Source organism: Scyliorhinus torazame, chromosome 9, assembly GCF_047496885.1.
Source record: "Scyliorhinus torazame isolate Kashiwa2021f chromosome 9, sScyTor2.1, whole genome shotgun sequence".
Classification (NCBI taxonomy): Eukaryota; Metazoa; Chordata; class Chondrichthyes; order Carcharhiniformes; family Scyliorhinidae; genus Scyliorhinus; species Scyliorhinus torazame.
In genome coordinates this window covers 263,702,375-263,724,035 of record NC_092715.1, presented here as the reverse complement: position 1 = coordinate 263,724,035, position 21,661 = coordinate 263,702,375, and the positions used below count along the sequence as shown (strand labels likewise).

General features: G+C 49.7%; 2 protein-coding genes across 8 annotated transcripts in view; one reads left to right on the top strand and one right to left on the bottom strand.

The window, feature by feature from the left end:
- LOC140429874 (TBC1 domain family member 15) overlaps positions 1–6,396 on the top strand; it is a 77,875-nt gene extending 71,479 nt beyond the window's left edge. For all 5 annotated transcript variants that reach the window (XM_072517378.1, XM_072517381.1, XM_072517380.1 and 2 more), the window contains one exon: positions 5,379–6,396. In XM_072517378.1, the coding sequence (XP_072373479.1) occupies positions 5,379–5,538 (160 nt within the window). In that variant the 3' untranslated portion in view covers positions 5,539–6,396. The remainder of the gene's footprint in view (positions 1–5,378) is intronic.
- A 744-nt stretch (positions 6,397–7,140) lies between these two features.
- Positions 7,141–21,661, bottom strand: part of cemip2 (cell migration inducing hyaluronidase 2) — a 116,540-nt gene continuing 102,019 nt past the window's right edge. For all 3 annotated transcript variants that reach the window (XM_072517375.1, XM_072517374.1, XM_072517376.1), the window contains 6 exons: positions 21,209–21,391; positions 19,047–19,266; positions 17,683–17,784; positions 13,028–13,170; positions 12,294–12,403; positions 7,141–7,507 (listed from right to left, as the gene is read on the bottom strand). In XM_072517375.1, coding sequence (XP_072373476.1) covers positions 7,317–7,507; positions 12,294–12,403; positions 13,028–13,170; positions 17,683–17,784; positions 19,047–19,266; positions 21,209–21,391 — 949 coding nt within the window. In that variant the 3' untranslated portion in view covers positions 7,141–7,316. The remainder of the gene's footprint in view (positions 7,508–12,293; positions 12,404–13,027; positions 13,171–17,682; positions 17,785–19,046; positions 19,267–21,208; positions 21,392–21,661) is intronic.

Sequence of the window (21,661 nt, the reverse complement as noted above, 5' to 3'; positions counted from 1 at the left end):
AAGCAACTGTGCTCAGCACTTGTGGTGTCCAAAAAAGGTTAGATGGGGTTACTGGGTTACGGGGAAGGGTGGAGGCGTAGGGTGCTCTTTCCAAGGGCCGGAGCAGACTCGATGAGCCGAATGGCCTCCTCACTGTAAATTCTATGATCTATGAACCACAGCACCACCCCTTCCCTTAAGTATGTTGGTATTGGACTCATTTGCTGGTGGGCAGTGCTGTTGTCACAGGATCTCCTCTTACAACCGAGTGATTTCCTCGAGCAATGGCAATTAGCCTTTAATCAAACTCCAGGTGTCTCCTACAATAGTGGATCAGATTCCAACCCTGATCCATTGAGATATTTGGGATTGAATGGGGGCAGGGCTTGGCTAAAACTTTTAGTCAACTTTCCTGAGGGGCGGCACGGTGGCGCAGTGGTTAGCACTGCTGCCTCACAGCTCCGAGGACCCGGGTTCGATCCCTGCCCCGGGCACTGTCCGTGTGGAGTTTGCACATTCTCCCCATGTCTGCCTGGGTCTCAGCCCCACAACCCAAAGATGTGCAGGGTAGGTGGATTGGCCACGCTAAATTGCCCTTTAATTGGGGGGGAAAAAAGAAAAAGAATTGGGCACTCTAAATTTTATTTTAAAGATCAACTTTCCTGAAGGCGATTCCTCGCTGCCTATAACCAGAGTGTAAATGCGCCCTCGTTATTGTACAACACTTTGTATGTTGCTCATTAGATCTTTTACTAATTGCTCTTTGACACGGATGACACCAGTATGCATTTGTTGCCCTGGGGGAAATGGTGGCGGAGGTGAACTGACTGCTTGAAGCTATTGGAGACCGATGGTGTGAGGTGGGAAATTTCAGGATGAAGCATCATGGGGATAGTAAAATAAATCTGAAGTAAAATGTTCGACTCATTAACAGGGCTTGGAGCAAACATGGCAAAGGAACTGGCCGTGTTCATGTAATAGATGGGGGCAGTGGACCCATGGAGGTTCACACACCCAGGGGAGAAAGAGATCTCCTCCTTCTCCCAGATACACAGGATCGAATTCTTCAGAATGGGGAAAGCTGTGCTTCCGAGGATAGTGGGAGCGGAATACTCCACTATCGTAATCTCCGACCACGCTCTCCATGTCCTGGATGTGAGGTTGGAGATGGGCCGGGCTCAATGCCTCCCCCCACCTGTGGAGGCTGGCCATGGACCTCCTGGCCAAGAAGGTTTTCTGTGAACACATGTCACAGGCCATAGACGGGTACATTACCAACAACCAGAATGGGGAGGTCTCACTCGCCACATTCTGGGAGGCGCTGAAGGCAGTGGTAAGAGGGGAAATTATTGCAGACAAGGCACGTAACGATACGAGAGGGCAAGAGCTAGTTGATTCCATACTGGAGGTGGACCAGCAGGACTCTTCGACCCCGACCGTGGAGAGGAAGAAATTACAAATGGACTTTGACCTGCTCTCCACAGAGAAAGCAGTGCACCAGCTCCGCCAGATGCAGGGGACCTTCGACGAACATGGAGACAAAGCCAGCCAGCTGAGAAAGCAGGCAGCCCACGAGGGAAAAGCCCACGTTAGGGACAGCAGTGGGAAGCTGGTCACCACTCAGGAAAGGATTAACTAGGCCTTCGTGACCTTCTACCGAGGGCTGTGCACCTCCGAGCCCCTTGCGGGTGACTTGGGGTTGAAGCAGTTCCTCGACGGACTAGACATGCCAGTCGTGGGGGAAGAGAAGGGACGGGGCCTGGAAGCATCATTCGAACTGGAAGAGGTCATGGAGTGTATCAACTCCAAGCAGGCGGGGAAGGCGCCGGGACCAGATGGGTTCCCGACGGACTTCTACAATGAATTCACGCCAGCACTCGCCCCGCACTTGCGGGGGGATGTTCACAGACTGGCTGGCAAGGGGCTCCCTGCCACCAACACTGGCACAAGCCTCAATATCACTGATACCCAAAAAGGACAGACCTGACTGAGTGCGAGTCCTGCAGACTCATCTCGCTCCTCAGTGTAGATGCAAAGATCCTGGCTAGGCAGTTGGAGAGTTCCAGAAGACCAGACGCGCTTTGAAAATCAAAGATCAGGCGCCTGCTGACCATGATGATGACCCCCTCTGAGGAGAGAAGACCAGAAGTCGTCATCTCCCTGGACGCAGAGAAGACCTTTGACAGAGTCAAGTGGAAGTACCTCACAGAGGTACAGGAAAGGTTTGGGTTCTGACCAGGGTTCACCTCCTGGGTGCAACTACTGTACAGCGCTCCCATGGCGCGAGGACGCACAATCACCACCAACTCTTGAGTACTTCCAGTTGCACAGAGGCAGAAGGCAGGGATACCTGCTGTCCCCGCTGGTGTTTGCTCTGGCAATGGAGCCACTGGCGATCGCCCTCAGAATGGCGTAGGGACGGAGAGATACCCAGAGGGGAGACTGAGCATAGAATTTCACTCTACCTGGATGATCTGCTGCTCTACATCGCGAACCCCGGGCCAGCATGGAAGGGACAATGAAACTCCTCGAGGAGTTTGGCACCTTCTTGGGCCACCAACTCAACCTGAGCAAACAAGAAATCTTCCCAGTGAATCTTCGGGGGGGGGAGAGGGACAGAGCTGGGGGGGACTGCCGATCAGACAAGCCCAAACCAAATTCCGCTACCTGGGGATCCAAATAGTCCACGACTGGACATGGATCCACAAATGGAACCTGAAGGGACCTGCAGAGGTGGGACAGATAATCAAGATGAACTTCCTGCTCAGATTCCTCTTCCTGTTCAGATCCCTCCTGATCTACATCCCCAAGGCCTTCTTTAACATGGTAGACAAACCAATCATGGCATTTATGTGGGTGGGAAACCCCGAGGATTCAAAAGAAGGCCCTACAAAGGGAAAGAAACATGGGAGTCCCGGCCTTCCCAAACCTCCAGGTCTACCATTGGGCGGCCATCGCAGAAAGAGTGATGGGATGGTTGAAGGAACCAGGAGCAGAATGCAATAGGGCCCTAGTCACAACTGCACCCCCATCCTCCCCGACCAAGTACTCGAGGAGCCTGGTGGTAGTAGCCACACTCCAGACGGGGTACCAGATGAGCCAACACTTTGGCCTGACCGAAATGTCCACTATGGCCCCCCCTCTGCAGCAACCAAAGGTTCGCTCCCGCAAGAATGGACGCCACCTCCAAAAGAAAGAAGGTGGGAGACGACTCCCGTGTTATAATCCTGACGGCCAACTGGTGAAGGAAGAAACCAGAGCCAGTCTTTACCTGGGCTAAATTTATTCACAAGCTGAAACATTACAGGCTCCTGTCTCCTGACTTCACTAGACTGTGTCAGGAAGCGTGTCTGTATAATCTTATACCAACAAAATTATCAAATTAACTAACAGCCTCTTAATGGGGCAAGGTGACTTTTAATACTCTTGAGTACCAATAAAACTAAATCAATTAATAGACTCTTAAAGAAGTCTCTCCTTGTATATACTCAAATAACCATCCTAAAAAGCCCTCCACCCACATATACTAACCTGAATTGAAACAATTAACACTATAGGGGCATAAATGCTGTCAGACCAGTTGTTTCTGTTCTGTACATTTTTCTGTTCTGTACACTCTGTGGGCCTAGGTCGGGTGCTCTTTCGGAGGGTTAGTGCAGACTTGATGGGCTGAAGGGCCTCCTTCTGCACTGTAGGGGATCTATAGGTCACAGGAAAGCCTCACATCAGGTCTGTGCTGGCTGCCGTCTCTTGGATAGCCCAAGATGAACAGTGGAAGTGTAGCGTGAGGGTTAGAAGCAGGATGTTCGCTGGAGAATCCCTGGTGACATCTTTCTGCCATGACAACTGATAGTCCGGCGGGGAGAAATGAAGTGGTGTTCCTTACGATTTTAATTAAATTCCTTTGCTAAACTTGCCACTCGCGAGCAAATCTCTGGCTCAGTGGCGCTGTCGCCCATCCTGAAAGAGTGCAGGGTTCAAACTCCACTCGTGATGGCCCCGGCAAGCGGAGAGTCTTTGAATTTCCTTCTATTGGGATACTGGCATCCGATGGTTGTGAGTGACTCTCGAGTCCCTAGGGAGCCCCTAAGACCCACCCACGACCCAACTCCCCATTCAGCTGGTAGGAAGGTGATTATAATCCAGCCACGTGGACCATCAGGACCAATCAGCCTGCGAATCCTCATTCTATTCTGCATGATGTGGAGAGGCCGGCGTTGGACTGGGGTGAGCACAGCAAGAGGTCTTACAACACCAGGTTAAAGTCCAACAGGTTTGTTTCAAATCACTAGCTTTCGGAGCACTGCTCCTTCCTCGGGTGAATGAAGAGGTAGGTTCCAGAAACATATATATATATATATATATATATAGACAAAGTCAAACATGCATGACGATACTTTGAATGCGAGCATTTGCAGGTAATTAAGTCTTTACAGATCCAGAGATAGGGGTAACCCAGGTTAAAGAGGTGTGAATTGTCTCAAGCCAGGACAGTTGGTAGGATTTCGCAAGCCCAGGCCAGGAGGTGGGGGATGAATGTAATGCGACATGAATCCCAGGTCCCGGTTGAGGCCGTACTCGTGTGCGGAACTTGGCTATAAGTTTCTGCTCGGCGATTCTGTGTTGTCGCTCGTCCTGAAGGCCGCGTTGGAGAACGCTTACCCGGAGATCAGAGGCTGAATGCCCTTGACTGCTGAAGTGTTCCCCGACTGGAAGGAAACATTCCTGCCTGGCGATTGTCGCACGATGTCCATTCATCCGTTGTCGCAGCGTCTGGCCGGGGAGGCTTCGGTGGGGGGGTGGTCTGGGGGTGGCGAGAGGGTTTACGGGGTGACACTATCTGGCAGGCCGTGTCCGCGCGCGGCTGGCGCCATGTTGCATGCGCGAACGCCACCGGTCATCGCCGTGCACATGTACAGCCACGTCCCGACAATTCTCCATCCGTATCTGCAGGTAAAGCCGGGGGCTTTACCTGGCGCGATTGCTAGCCACCCACCGGCCGGAGCATCGGTGCGGGGGCGCCACCGGACTTTTGGTCATAAGACGAGACACATGCTCCGGACATAGCCTCCAAATCGGAGATTCCAGCCCGGGTGTATACATCTCCCTCAAATCGCTTCTTGGTTTCAGGAATTTTTATGTCTGGGGGTCCAGGGCCCCAATTAGCAACTTAGTGTTGTTTTTGAAAAATTTGTAGATTGGATCAAGTTCGGGTAATTTCAAATTGTCAATCTCAACCTTAATCTGGATCAGCATTGGATCCCAATAGGATTGAGGAAGACTTGACACGCCAGCAGATGGGTATACCAGCTGGTCACTTCTTGATTGATGCCTCAGTTTGTACATTTATACTGCAGTTGTTCGTCATCTCCATTACACCGCATTCTTTGTACCTCCAGCTTGCAGGGAGCGCTGAACCTGGACAGAGTTCTTGAAAGAGCGGAGCAAGCATTCTTCAACTACTGCAACAAATCGGTGATGGACTGTTTCAAGAAACTCTGTACGGAGCCAAAGAAAAAGGGTTTCTTCAGTTTCAAGCTGATGGATTTGTTCTCCTGACAGGTTGGACAGTCTCTCGTTGCATCCAGGTTATGACCGCAGAGGAGAAGCCAACCCGGGGCCTGACCCATCGAAGCAATGGCCCAAACTGAATGTGCCTTTCGCCGACATCTTCTGCTATTTACATTGTATTTTTAAGCCCCATTGGCTCATTTTTGTCAGTATTATTACTGCAATGTCCCAGCCATTAAAAGTCTTGAATTTAAACGCAATCATTTTATTTTCCCCTTTCTAAAAATTGTCGCCCACCAATCTCTCACAAGATTATTGAGTTAAAGTCAATCAGCAAATGCTTTGAGGTGAGCGAGGGGGGGGCGGGGGGGCACTTTATAGACTAATCTGTGCAGCAGCTATCACGACAAAGCACTGCTCGTTCCTGGACGGTTTCTGCCCTCCCCTTCTGTTTGGGTCTTCACTGTGCCCGACATCTCACTACTTTGCAGAGGAGGAATGAGTGAGGTCGGATATTGCTGATCCCATCGAGGCTCCTGCAAGTCGGATGTCGGGATAGGCGCTCACGAGGTGACCGCCTTGTCACTGGTGACAAATTTCCTTGGCGGCAAATCTGCCCGACGACAACTCCCTGGGCCCTGGGGGTGCAGTGTCCTTGGGCAGGAACTGCCATTCTACTACTTTGTGCCTTGGTCCTTCCATTAATTGGCCACACCTCCGCTGGTATAAATGCTCCATGAACTGCATTTAGGGCCCAGCCTGTGATAGTTCAGTGGGCCACGGGGAAGCCTGCATCTGTGAAAAGTATTTCACTTTAAAATTTCGCAGTGTGGCAAAAGAAAAACATGTTGAATGGATCTTTTATTACTGTTAATGAATAATGTTAAATAAAATGTGATCTTGGTAGACCCTTTGTTGAGCTCATTGACCGAAATTATCCTAATCCTTTCTACCTCAAGTTGATCCAGCTTCCCGTTTAATGCATCTATGCCAGTCACCGAAACACGCCCTGTGGTAGCCAGTTTCAAATTTTCACCACCCTCTCGCGGAAGAACTTTCACCTGTGTCTCTACTGGAATTTGCTGGTGGCCATCTCATTTGTAATGCTCCTCACTTCTCCAGTATCAATTCTTTCATTCCCATTAACAGAAAATTAACTGTAAACGCAGTCTGAGACTACAGTAATGTAACCCCCCCCCAACGTCTCACACATCCAGACATAGGAACAGCTTCTTCCCCACAGCTACTAGACTCCTCAACGACTCCCCCCTCAGACTGATCTGTTCCCTGTAAGAACACTATTCACGACGCCCTATGGTGCTCTTGCTCACGTATTTGCTTTGTTTGGCCCCATGTTCCACGCTGTAACCAATCAACGTTTGTCGATGTACCATTTGTCAATGTTCTCTGTTGATTATTCTTGTGTCTACTGTGTACGTTCCCTTGGCCACAGAAAAATACTTTTCACTGTACTTCGGTACATGTGACAATAAATCAAATCAAATCAAATGAACGAGAAACGCTTCAAAAAGCCGAATATATTTCTTTCAAATCTATACTAAATCAGCGCAGGAATAAGAAACAAAAAATGCTAGGAAGATTTGACAGATCAGGCAACATCCGTGGAAAGATAGTCGTCAACGATTCAGGTCAATGTGAAATGTTAATTTCTCTTTATTTGACACCGTTTTGTACCTTTACTTAAAAGAAAATTAGACAGAGCGAGGGGAGGGAGAGATGAGAAAGGGAAGAGGGATGTAGATATTTCTGGGGGAATAAAAAGACTATAAAACCAGCATTAGTAAAATAAGTTAGGTCACGTTTATTCAAATTGATATTCTCTGTAACAGTTCCAGTTCCTTTCTTGGAGGTTTGGTAACGTTAGTGCAGCCATAGTCTTGCAGTTGAAGTGGGATGTACTTTTCCAAGAGGTGTAAGCTCCGCCCAGCAGGGCTGCTATACAGCCTGGTCCAGGATGGGTTAAATTCCCCTTTATAGCCAAAGAAAGCAATGCTCTCTGCAAGAGAATAAAGAGTATATTGTCACACAGGCAGCAGCGCAAATGCAAGTCGTTCTCTCTCGTGCTGAGCAATTTCTGCAAATGTTAAGTAACTAAAGCAGAGGATTTCGATTGGAGCACTTTTAACTAACCTTGAAAAAATAAACCTGATACTTTTGTTTTTTTGGATTTGACGCAATTATTTTTTTTTTTAAACTAAAGGTGCATAACTGAAGCAACTGCGGGATTCGATTCACGTCTCATGTATTTTGCTTGAGTCAAAGGACTCTAAATTATAAACAATTGTATGTAAAATGAATCATGTCAATACATTCATAAATCTTGCAACTAGAATAATATGTTTCAGCCTGGAGATATTATTCCCACTTCCATAGAGTCCCCACAGTGCAGAAGGGGAGGCCATTCGGCCCATCTGGTTTGCACCAACCCTCTGAAAGAGCACCCTATCTAGGCCCTCTCCCCCGCCCTATCCCTGTAACCCCACCCAACCGGCACATCTTTGGACACTTAAGGAGCAATTTTAGCACGGCCAATCCACCTAACCTGCACATCTTTGGACTGTGGGAGGAAACCCACGAAGACACAGAGAGAGAGCGTGCAGCCTCCGCACAGACTGACCCGAGGTCGGAATTGAACCCGGGTCCCTGGTGCTGTGAGGCAGCAGTGCTAATCACTGTGCCACCATGCTTCCTTACAAACATGCCTTTCTGGAATGGGATTAGAGGCAGGCACTCTACCCATTGTACACAGGTTCCGAACTTGAAATTTGTGTACGATCAAAACGCTGCGATTATATTAATCAACATATATTCTATTTCGCACTTTGATTATCCAGTATTCACTTGTACCTGTCGTAGAATTAATGGTAAGACCTAATGGATATCTGACGTACATGTGCGATGTAAAAGATCCCACGGTACTGTTCTGAAGACAAGCGGGGGAGTTCTCCCCGGCGTCCTGGCCGATATTTGCCCCCTCAATCGACATCACTAAACAGGTCACTGCTGTCGTGGGATCTTGCTGCCCACCGATTCATCACCCTGCTTCCCACATCACAACAGTGACTGCATCTCAGAAAGTGCTTTGTTGACCGTGAAGCAAGTCTTCCTTTGAGCACGAGGTTCACGAGAGAGAAATGAGCCAGAACAACAGAGGGAACAAGAGACAGATCCTGGTAGAGTAAACAAAGTGCTTCCATTGGCTGGAGAGAACACAGATTTAAAGTAATTTATAAAACAATCCATGGATTTGGGGGGGGGGGGGGGGGGGGCGGGGGCACGCAGAGATGAGGGGGGGGGCCATTCCCCGCGCCAGGCCGGAGAATCGCCGCAACCACGCCCCGACGCCGGTGCGCGATTCTCCGAGGTGCGAAGCATCGGCACCATTTGCGCTGGCGCGGCACTGGCCGCGAGCCGCTGGAATCGGCAGGGCGCCCCCCCCCCCCCCCCCCGGGCCTAAACGTGAAACGCGACGGCGCGAACACTTGGGCTCAATATTGGAGAATCACCTCCGAGATTTTTTGTTTCACACAGTGTTCTGGTCTGGGATGCCGCACATGAAAAGGGGGTGAAAATAGAACCAAAAGTAACTTTCAAAAGAGAATTGGATAAATACTCGAATTAGGGAGGGGGGGGAAGGGTTTGCAGCGTTAACGGGAAAAAGCAGGGTGACGAATGAGACTATTGGATAACTTGGTTAGCAGAGGTACGATGGGCCGAATGGCCCCTTTCTGTGTTGTATGATGCTCCAACATTTCTAGTTATAAGAAGGGAATCAGAGCAACGGGCTGAGTAAAGGAAGCAGCCAGTTTAGCAGCAGGACCGAGCTCCAGACACGTGCCGAAGAGATTTGTAAATTCATTCTCACGCTACTCCAATTCGCTGATAAATGCAGAGTGATATCAGGTTCTGATTGGTCAAGTCCCCTCCGAGCAGGGAAACAGACTGGCCCGAACATTGAGGCGCGGGGCACGCGAGGCGAGGAAGGGGGAGGGGGCAGAAGCAGGGGGTCCTGTGTTTTACTTTTGCGGGGGAGAGGCGCAGCCAGCAGATTTCTCGGCCGAGGTGGGACGCGAGGCGGAAGCCACAAGGTGAGACAGCTGGTCAAGGGTCAAAACCGAAGGTGAGCATGGGGGGCCCCCCACAAAGTGTAAATCTGCCTCTGCACATGGCAAATTTATCATAGAATTTACAGTGCAGAAGGAGGCCATTCGGCCCATCGAGTCTGCACCGGCTCTTGGAAAGAGCACCCCACCCAAGGTCAACACCTCCACCCTATCCCAGTAACCCCACCCAACACTAAGGGCAATTTTGGACACTAAGGGCAATTTACCATGGCCAATCCACCTAACCTGCACATCTTCAGACTCCGCACAGACAGTGACCCAAGCCGGAATCGAACCTGGGACCCTGGAGCTGCGAAGCAATTGTGCCAACCACCGTGCTACCCCAGGGCGTTAATAAGAGACACCGGGAAGTGTATACAAGGCAGTAATGGATTTAAAATTGCATCACGGATCAAGAGCATCAAAGCTCCAGGGGCTTGTACCTGCTGTTTGAAAGCTGGAATGAGATTACAGCCTGGAAATTGCTCTAGTATATCTCGGTCATGTGTCTTGCAGAACATTAGAGAGGCTTTATTGCTAAGTGCAGCTACTCCAGATACATCACTGGCTTCTATTCCTTCTTCGCAGGTATTGACACCGTCCGCCTGGAGGCTTCCACCTCACTTGAAATTTGTGTGCGGTTAAAATACTGTAATTATATTAATCAATAATATTCCGCTTCCCACGTTTATTGTTGAGTACTCAGTTGTACCTTTACAGAATTAATGGCACTCTGGCATTCGTAACACCACAGTTGATATCTTAAAAGCCTCAATTTATAGCTGCCAAATAAAGATTTTATTCAAATTACTCATCGGAATATTCAGAGCGACATTAGGGAGCAGGACTGAAGCATCTTGCGTTTGAATTTATAATTTACTAACCCCTCAGGTACCAGCCAACACACTGAGACCGTTTTCTTCAGAAACACTGCTGCTTTGCCACAGACATGCACATTATATTGTTTGCTCTCTCCTGGCAATGGGCAGGGAAAGGGGGAAGATATTGGGCGGAATTCTCCGTTCCAGCGGCTAAGTGCCAGGGCCAACGGAGAATCCACGGGTGGTTCACGACAGGAATATCGGCGCGAACCCCTCACCGGTTCCGGTACCGGTGAGGGGCTAGCACCGGCACGACGTGAACCACCCGTGGATTGCGCGGAGAATGAACGGGTCCCGGGCTGTGCATGCACAGGGCTGACGGCCTGCACCGGTCGCGTGGAAAAACATGGAACCCTAACCCGCCCACTGCGACTCTCAGCCCCCCCCCCCCCCCCAGCCTCAGCAGAAGCCCAGCGCCCAGTGGCACGGATCCCGGCCAGGTTTGGCGTCGCTGGACACAGACCGCAGCTGGCACGCCGGGTTCCCGACCGCTGGGAACACACGTGGCCCGCACGTCGGGAACCCAGGCCAATGGGGGCGGAGCTTCGCAGTTGGCCCGCCTTTGTAGCGCCGGCGGCCTTGCGACTGCACGTGGCACGATGACGCCAGTTTGGAGGGGATGGAGCATGGTGGATCGCCGTCAAAACCGGCATCTGCCCCGTTCCCGGTGTCAGAATCCATTCTCCGCCCAATCGCCGATACTGATTTTGGTGTTGGGCTACAGAGAATGCAGCCCATTGAGTTAGGAGTCAGCTGTAGCTTAATGGATAGCCCACTTAAGTCAGAAGGTTGCTGGTTCGAGTCCCACTCCAGAGAGTTGTGCACAAAATCTAGGCTGATTCTCCCAGCACTGAGGGAGTGCTTCAATGTCAGAAATGCCATCATTCGGATGGGGTGTTAACTGAGATCCCATCCGCTCCCTCAAGTGGATGTAAGGGGAGAAAACAAATCCCACGCTTGCTGTTTGGAAGAGGAGCGGGGAGGGGTGAATTCGCTGTGGTAACCACATTTCCAATTTGCTTCGGAACATCCCGAGCTTGTTAAAGGCACAGCAAGACTGTTCGGGGTAGGAAGGGAAGAGTTTTTGAACAAGAACATGCCAAGGCTGCCACGCCCCAATCCAGGATGATCTGCCATAAATCAAACCAGAGGCTCGCTCTGCTTGTTAGGGCTGAACCAGGAGGATTCAGAGAACCCACCATCGCTGTTGTAAGTGAGCTCCAAGCAGGCTAAATCACAAAACCACACACCAGGAAATGCTTCCCAGTGTAAATCACATTTCCCATTCCATTCTTTGTCACATTAAAACTGCATTTTCATTCAAAATACTGAATGAAAAGAAATGTACATTTGATAAAACACCAACAGTGGATTAGCCAAACATCACTAATAAAGAAAGTAGTGGAACCTGTCCAGCCTCCTTGGACAGCACCTCCCAAACCCACGACCGCTACCATCTCGAAGGACAAGGACAGCAGATACCTGGGAACCCCACCACCTGCAAGTTACTCTCCAAGTCACTCACCAGCCTGACTTGGGAATATATCGGCCGTTCCTTCACTGTCGCTGGGGCAAAATCCTGGAACTCCCTCCCTAACAGCACTGCGGGTGTACCCACACCACCTGGACTGCAGCGGCTCAAGGAGGCAGCTCACCACCACCTTCTCGAGGGGCAATTAGAGATGGGCACTAAAGGCAGGCCTAACCAGCGAAGAACAAAGAAATGAGAAATGATATCTACATGGTCTGTGCACGGGAGACTGACAGACATTTACAGATTGGGGCCAAAGACACTCACCTTTTTTGCGAAGTTGTGCAGGTTTCGCTGTGCCCAGTGGGACCATCTCTCCAGAAATGGCATCAATGTCCCCACTAATTGTGTCTTTTGAACCTAATAAAATAATTGATCTGGAAAAGGAAACACTCGATTACTGACAGATGCACAACTGATCGCGACATGTAAGAACGAAGACAAGGTCATTCAACCTCCAACCTGTTCCACTGTGCAATGAGATCATGACTGATTCATATCTTAACTCCATCTGCTCTCCCTGGCTCTGTGGACTCTTAATTCCTCCATGCCCAACAACAACAAAAATGATCAATTTCAGTTTTGTAAGCTTCACTGGACCTCCCACCCCCGATATCCCTTTGGGAGAGAGAGTTCCCGATTTCCAATGCCCTTAAGTGCGAACACTTTCTGACCTACTCACCCAGCCAATCGGTGAGATTAAACCAGGCAGGACGTTTTCCTCGCTGCCGTTCACCTCTCTTCCCCTCTGCTCGCTGGCCAACATTGATTGACTCCTGGTTCAACAACTCCTCCATTTTAAAATTCCCATCCAGGTTTTCCAATCCCTGCGGAAAATGATGCCCCCCCCCCCCCCCCCCCCCCCAGCAATCCGTTGGGGAATAAATAAACGCCGACCTTTTCAGAGATGCTGCCATCCCACGAATTAATTTTAAAATGTATAAAACCTGCCCCGTTCCACATTCTAAAGTAAGCGCCACATCTCTTCCTCTTGGCCATACCTCTGAGAGATTCCAGTGCGCAGGTATCTGGCCATGGCTTCATCAGCTTTGGCAAATGACATCTTTTTGGTAACTGCTCCACTGCAAGCATCGACCGTCACCGTGAAGAATCCCCTTTGAAATGGGAACTTGGTGCCGTTCACCTGAAAAGAAGCACTCTGTTATCATGCTGGAGCCAGACATTGAAAGGGTGAAGAGATGACTCTCAGTGTATCTCCTTAAACCCAGTATAGAAACCATTCTGGTTTTCCTCTTTGGAGGTGCGAGAATCTAACCGGAGCACATAATCCTTGCAGCCAAGCGATATCGCGGGTTCCAACCAGCACTACCCTTGCCTTGGACACTGGGAGGTGCACAGCAGTGCTCCAACTTCAGATCACTCATTTTCTCTCTCATACCCCCGCGGCTTGATGCTGTCCCGACTACAATACAACCAACAGCAGGATCGGTGGGAGCTATTCGAAAACCTTTCTCTCCATAGTAGTTTCCTACCCTTTGTGCATTCATAGCGAGAATCTGTGCTACCCCCCTCAATATCGCTGCACTCACATCGCAGCCCAGTGATTCTATAGGAGCAGGGGTCAGTCGCTCTCACCTATCCCATCATTCAGTTGGATCATGGCTGATCTGTACCTTAACGGCACGGTAGCACAGTGGTTAGCACTGTTAATTCACAGCGCCAGGGACCCGGGTTCGATTCCCAGTTTGGGTCATTATCAGTGCGGAGTCTGCACGTTCTCCCCGTGTTTGCGTGGGTTTCCTCCCACAAGTCCTGAAAGACGTGCTTGTTTGGTGAATCGGACATTCTGAATTCTCCCTCTGTGTACCCGAACAGGCGCCGGAGTGTGGCGACTAGGGGCTTTTCACAGTAACTTCATTGCAGTGTTAATGTAAGCCTACTTGTGACAATAAAGATTATTATTATAAAACTCCATCTGCCTGCTTTGGTTATGTGACCCCCCCAATACCCCTTAGCTATCAAAAACCCATCGACTGAAAATTTCAGAGTGATGTTTCAGTAACACAAGGACACCTCAATGTGTTCTTGACGCTATACGGACTTGGGGAAGATGAGGGACTTGGCACGGGGGTTATGAAAGCCTTTCACCAGATAAACAGTGACTAATTATTCACTGGACAATTCAAACTAATCCGATGCGGGAAGATCTGTATTCCATAGCAACTTAGAATAATACAACATTGGCACCTTCCCATTCGCCCCAGCCTGAATAATCCAGACAATTTTTTTCCTCTTTGAGTATTTAGCCAATTCTCTTACAAAAGCCGCCAGTGAGATTATTTCCACCACCTTATGAAGCAGCGCATTCAAATTCTCACCACTCACTGTCTCTAGTTCCATTAACTCTGTGACCTCTGGTTTTTGACCCTTCAGCGATTGGACTATCTGTTTGGCTATGATATGAACACACCTCCCATGGCCGTCAGGTCCTGAAGTGGGATTTGAACCACTGAATGTAATGCAACATGAATCCAAGGTCCCAGTCAAGGCCGTACTCATGTGTGCGGAACTTGGCCAAGCAGAAACGTATAGCCAAGTTCCGCACACGTGGGTACGGCCTCAACCGGATTCATGTCGCATTACATTCACCCCCCACCATCTGGCCTGGGCTTGCGAAATCCTACCAACTGTCCTGGCTTGAGACAATTCACACCTCTTTAACCTGTGATTGTCCCTCTCTCCAGTCGCTCCATCTGGACCTGTAAAGACTTAATTACCTGCAAATGCTCGCATTGAAAGCATTGTGTTGCAACTTTGACTTTGTCCATATATATGTTTCTGGAACCCACCTCTTCATTCACCTGAGGAAGGAGCAGTGCTCCTAAAGCGAGGATTCGAAACAAACCTGTTGGACTTTAACCTGGTGTTGTAAGACTTCTTGATGTTCTCTACTCTAAACAGAGCTCTAAAGAGAGCAACCCAATGATGGCCCCCCCTCCCCCCTTTATACACAATTTCAATTGGTTATCCTAGTCAAATATAAAAACAACTAGTTTGTCGAAAACCACTTTGTTATGCCTTGACTGCCAAAGACTTTCCATCTTCCTTCATTACCTGGACAAAGAAACTACGCTCTCAAGCATCGTTAGAAAGATGAAACATGGGCTGGATTCTCCGTTTGGGAGACTATGTGCTGACACCGGGGAACAGTGTTGTCTTACGTCCGAAGAAACGGCGCTGAACCTCCACCGATCCTCCGTCTGGTGGGGGGCTAGCAGGACGGCAGCGTAGAGCCCCTGGCACGAGCTGCGCACTCGGCCTGAGAATTGCCAGGTCTGTGGCCGCGCATGCACACGGCGGCGGTCCCGCTAAATAGTGCCCCTCTTTGGCTCAGCTCGCCACCCCCAGAGCACCCCACCTCCAGTGCCCCCAGCCCCCAACAAAGACCTCCCCCACCCGCGGATCGGCTCACCCCCAACTGTGGCAGCGCTGGATACACCGCCATGCCGGGTTCCCGAAAAAAGTTAGCACGCGCGCCCCACGCTGCCGGGAACTCGGGCCATCGGGGGCGGAGCTTCGGGGCAGGGCCTCCGGTAACGTCCTGAGCCCGTCCCGACGGTGTGCAGCGTACTCGTTTTGGAAGGGGTGGTGCGTTGCGAAAGAGGCGCGCCCCCCCTGATTTTGGCGGCAACGGGGATTCTCCGGCCGATCGTCGAACGCGATTCCAGCGTTGGAGACCAGAGAATTCCACGCATGAACTTTCACTTTCTGACCATTGACTGTTCCCCATGCACCCCCATCCACCCCCCCCCCCCACCCCCAAGCCCCCAGCCCCCACCGACTGAATGAAGACCCTTAAGTACAAGAGTACGTACAAAACACTGGGTTAGACGGAACAACCTCTTATTTACATTTATTATATCAACGTGATACAATGATGCACACAGACACACACACGCGTCAGTTAAGATCCCGGTTATCCAACTCCAGTACCACGGAGGACAATCTGTACCTCTCTCTATGTGCCTGACGACACGGATTTACATCAAAGATTGATGGGATCAAGTCACCACACAATCAGGAAAATAAAACAGCGCACTAACAATTGCTGGTCTGTGTGTATTAAGACAGCATCCACACTCAGCCGCTTGCACCAAGAGACCAGACAGAACCCGACAAATTCTTTTGCCAGCTCACCGAAAAACTAATTAAAAGGCAAAAAAGGTTTTTCACCTGTTTCAGGGTAATAGGAAGAAAAGGTCATTTAGCCCCTGTTCTCGATCTTTAGAAGGATACACTCCATCGTCAGTATGTAGGTCACTTTTAATGATGGGATGTCCATTTCCATACCGACCTTTATATCGCACCTTTAATGATACATCCCAAATTTCTCCACAGGAGTGTTCGAGAACAAAATATGACGCCGAGATGCGCAAGATAATCTCCGATACTTCCCTTCATTGACCGGTCTGTCTCTATTTCTGACCACAGACTGACCACCAATATTCATTACAAACCCACCCACTGCCACGGTCACCTCGGCCACAGCTCCTCACACCCTGCTCTCTCTCAGTTTCTCCGCCTCGACCGCATGCGTGCGTTAATGGCCTCGTCGTCCCCGACTTGTTGAATAGTGCCCGACTTGACGAGGCTGTTGAATCTCGCGAGATTCGCAACGCTCGAAGTGTCTCGCAAGACTTAACAGAATCTCACAGGACATCGCGATCTGGATCTCCCAGTGAGGGCGAGATCCAAATTAACATATCTAAATGATCTATTAGGTGCCGTTTGGCACTGGTTTCCACAAATGTGGATCAGGCGAAATGGTACCTGGGTGTTCTCCCAGACCATTAGACACCCCAGGGTGGTCAGGCTCTGGGCAAGGTGGTACCCTCGCACACATGAGGACACCCAGGCACCCTGGTAGTGCCACCCTGGCACCCCTCTAAACATGCCCAAAACAGAACTCTGTTTCTGTCCAATTCACGTCCATTAGTTTCTCTCTCCCCAGGTGCTGTCAGCTCTGCCGGGTTTCTCCAGAATTTTCTGTTTTTATGTCTGATTTCCAGCATCCGCAATATCTTGCGTTGATTTCAAGGAGATATGACCAAGATGGTCATATCTTGGTCAGATGACCAAGAGCTTGCTCCAAGAGATAAGGTTTTAAGGAGTGTGTTAGTGGAGAAAGTGTGAGCGAAAGCCAGCGGGGTGTAGGGAAGAGATTCCAGAGCTTGGGGACCAGACTACTGCAGGCGCGATGGAGCAAATGATGTTTTAGGGTACAGAAGAGACCAGAATTTGAGGAGTGCAGAGACTGAGGGGGGTTACAGGGCTAGAGGAGATTATAGACATCGTTGGGGGGCAGGGGGAAGGGGCAAGGCCATGGAGGGATTTGAAGACAGGGAGGAGAATATTAAAATCAAGGCATTGTTTGAGCAGGAGCCAAATGTAGGTCAGCGACCACAGGAGGAGATAGGGGAACAGGAATTATTGCTGTGGATCAACAAACAGGCAGCAGAGTTTTAGATGCCCTTGGTTAAGAAACCATAATTTGTAGAATATTGTCAGAAGAGGAGAGGTTCCAAATGTCTGCACAGCTCCACATTCATTCCCACTTCGTCAATTTACATTTTCTGTGAACAATGGTCGTTCCTGTTTCACTAAAAGCGACACAAGCAGCTCGAGAGTTACTTACAGAAATGTAGGACTCTCCGTGTCCCTGCTGAATCTCGCCTTTGCTGAGGGATTGGATCTGCACGAGGAGGTAGATTTGGTGTGGATCGCTTGTGAAAACTAGCTGCAGAATATCAACAACATGGAAATTAGTCCTCATCTGAAAAAGGCATCCCAGTGGCTAACCCAGTTTTCACTGTAATGATGCCTTTCGGATGTTACCAGCTGACGAGGAATCAAATTGCTTGAATTTAACAATCTGGTCAGAGCAATGGACCGGAGGAGGCCATTCAGCCCCTCGAACCTATTCCACCACTCGATTAGATCATGGCTAATCTGCCTCAGCCCCCATCACCTTTGCTCCACACTCCTTGCCTATCAAAAAATCTTATCAATCTCGCCGTTGAAATTTTCAAGTCATCCCCAGCTTTTGTTTTGGGTGGGGAGAAAGTTCCGGATTTTCCACTCCGCTTTGAATGAAGAAGTGCTCCTGACATCACCCCTGATTGGTCTAGCCCTTGTTTTAAGGTTCTGCACCCCCCCCCCACCCCAATCAGAGGAAATTGCTCGATTTATCCTCATTCCAATCCTTTCAATCATTTCATTCAGGATGATTAGATTAGCCCTCAACCATAGAACGTATCTCACAATCTCCGGACACCTGTCTCCTGCTTTTCTGACATTACAACAGTGACCACGGCCGGGATTTACCATCTAGCCCGTTCCGCCCGTCAACTCTCACAAACTTCTACAGATGTGCCATAGAGAGCATCCTATCCGGCTGCACCACAGCCTGGTATGGCAACTGCTCGGCCCAAGATCGCAAGAAACTGCAGAATGTGGTGAACTCAGCCCAATGCATCACACAAGCTTGCCACCCCCACATTGATTCTGTCTACACCTCCCGCTGCCTCAGGAAGGCAGACAGCATTATCAGAGACCCCTCCCACCCAGGCATTGCCCTCTTCCAGACCCTTCCATCAGGCAGAAGGTACAGAAGTCTGAAACTCGCACATCCAGACATAGGAACAACTTCTTCCCCACAGCTACCAGACTCCTCAACGACTCCCCCTCGGACTGATCTGTTCGCTGTAAGAACACTATTCACAACGCCCTATGCTGCTCTTGCTCATGTATTTGCTTTGTTTGGCCCCTTGTTCCGCACTGTAACCAATCACTGTTTGTCGATGTACCATTTGTCAATGTTCTCTGTTGATTATTCTTTTTGTCTACTATGTACGTACTGTGTACGTTCCCTTGGCCGCAGAAAAATACTTTTCACTGCACTTCCGAACGTGACAATAAATATCAATCAATCGAAACAATTCCCGCGGGCAGCACGATTGCCTGAAGGAGAACGTGGTCAAGGTGGATTTGAGAGCTTACCTGGGAGGCCCCACAGTCCTCACAGTTAACCAGGCTCTTTGGTGGCATTGCTACTGTGGCTTTCGGCAGCGTGGAATATTTTGGGTAGCCAGCGGACATGCAGCTGCTCACGCTCTGTGACCGCATAATGGCCGTGATCTTCACCCGCTCGCAGCCCTGTGTGGAGCAGTAACTGTGTCCCTCCCGTCTGTATCGCGCCTGCAGGATTAGAAACAGCAGCCTACCGACAGGAGAGAGGGAGAGGTGAGACGTCATTCCTTTCCTCAATGCCGAGCAGGTGGCAGTACGCACCCGTGACGTCAACTTGCCAACATGTGGAAAAGACACCCTTTAGTGAATTGATTCCAAGGCCAGTTACATCAAGTCTATGACACAGAAACAGACCATTCAGCACACCAGCTCTGGTGTTGATACTCCAGGAAAGCTTCCTCCCATGCTAATCCAGCTCACCCTATCCGCAGATCCCTCTAGTTCCTCTCTCCCTCGTGTGTTTATCCAGCTTCCCCTTACATGTATCAACACGATTCACCTCAACCACTCCCTGTGGGAGCCAGTCCCACATTCTCACCACTCTCTGGCTACAGATGTTTCTCCTGAATTCCCCCCGATTAGATTTATTTATAACCTCCATCAGTTTTGGAGTTCCCCCACGACTCCGAATCTGACCTTCCTTTCCAGCCCAGCAAGCTTGGGACTTGCCCTCGAGTTTTCATCTCTCACTTCTGATCTCATTCTTGCAGAAGCACAGAAAGGCGGCCATTCTGCCCACTGTCTCTGTGCCGACTCTCTGCTGGAACACCTCAGCTAGGCCACACTCCCCTGCCTATTCCCGGCAGCCCCGCAAGTTTATCCTCCTTGAGATATTGATCCAATTCCCTTCCGAAACCACGGTCGAGTCTCATTTGCACCTTTTCCAGTGGCCTCTGTATCATTTTTATAATATGACTCTTAGAATCAATTCACCATAACAGCACAATTAATTCCCGATCAGAGACAGGATGTAAACACATGCACTATCTTTTAATGCAAGATTTAAAGAGAAAATATTATATTGTTTTGCATCACGTAAACACGTTTGGTCACCATTCCTCCTCCTCCCCACTAATTCCCCCCCCCCCCCCCCACACACCGTCACCAACCATTTTAAACATTCTCCTCCGAACTTAAGTCTGGAAGCTGCCTCTGCAAACTTCTCGTGTTGTAATTGCAGCCTCCCATCAGTTGATGGGGCTGTAGCACCTCAATTCCAAACATCCCAGTTCTTTAAACAGGTCCTTCAGAAGCTCCTCTCGAGGCTCCAGTAAGCTCCCAGTCTCAGCTGCCCAGGGGGGGTGACTTATTCTGCCGAACAGTACAGCACAGGTGGAGCCCATTCGGCCCATCGGTCCTGTGCTGACCCACCTGAAAGAGCCATCCAATTAGCCCCACGGAACTGCAATGTTTTCTCCCCTTTTGAGGCCAATGCCCTGGGTGCAAATTCTTAAAAAAAAGGCATTGAATAAATTGCCTCTGAAATTTACCTGCACGGTTATTTAAATCAGTTGTTGAATTGACCCAGATTGAGGAGCTGTGTGTGCTGACACCGAGCAACAAGAGGATGTACGAGAGGCAGGCTTTAAGGAGAGTGTGAAAAGAGAGAGACCGGGGTAGAGAACGTATTGCTCACCTATCACGCCCTGGCTCCCAATCTAGCAATAGCTCACTTTTAAAAATTCTCATACTGGTCTTCCAATCCCTCCCGGGCCTCTGTAACCCCCTCCAGCCCCACGACCCTCCAAAATCTCTGCGCGTCACCGGTTCTAGTCGTTTGCGTGCTGTCGATTTGAATCACGTCACGCGCCTGGGCTCTTTAAGCTCAGGAATTCCCGTCCCAAATCCCTCTCTCTCTCTCTCTTTCTTCAAAAGGCTCCTTAGAACCTACGTCGTTGACTAAGATTTGGCCCTACTATCGCCTCACATGGCATAGTGCCAGACTTCCCCTCATACATGTTCTTGTGAAGCGCCTTGGGACTTTTTATTACATCAAAGTTGCTACACAAATATGAGTTGCCGTTTCCTGAAAAAAAAAAACGGGGCGGTCAAATGGATTCCTCAGTCCTCACCAATCCAGCACATTATTTCATCAGTCAGAAACAGAGCCAAAGAGGAAAGAATGATCATACCCAGTACTGTTGTCAAAATAATACAGCCTCTGTTCTGGTTTATTCTGCATCTCCTTAAGAGAAGGCACCGCTGCGTAATCTTCCACACCGTGGGCAGTTGAGTTTTGTCTTTGGTAGATGTCAGCTATGACTTGGAACACAGTGCCTTGTGGGTAACAGAGACCAACCTGAATCCAATCATCTCTGCAGAGAGGAAAAAACATTTCAAAACCGATGAACGATCTGGTTGCGACCACATCGCGAAGGGCCAGTTTGTCAAGGGGCGGGATAAGGGGACGGAGAACCTGTCGTTATCAGAGAATTATAGAGTTTACGGTGCAGGAGGCCATTCGGCCCATCGAGTCTGCACCGGCCTTTGGAAAGAGCACCCTACTTAAGCATACCCGCAACCCAGTAACCCCACCTAACCTTTTTGGACACTTGAGGGCAATTTAGCACGGCCAATCCACCTAA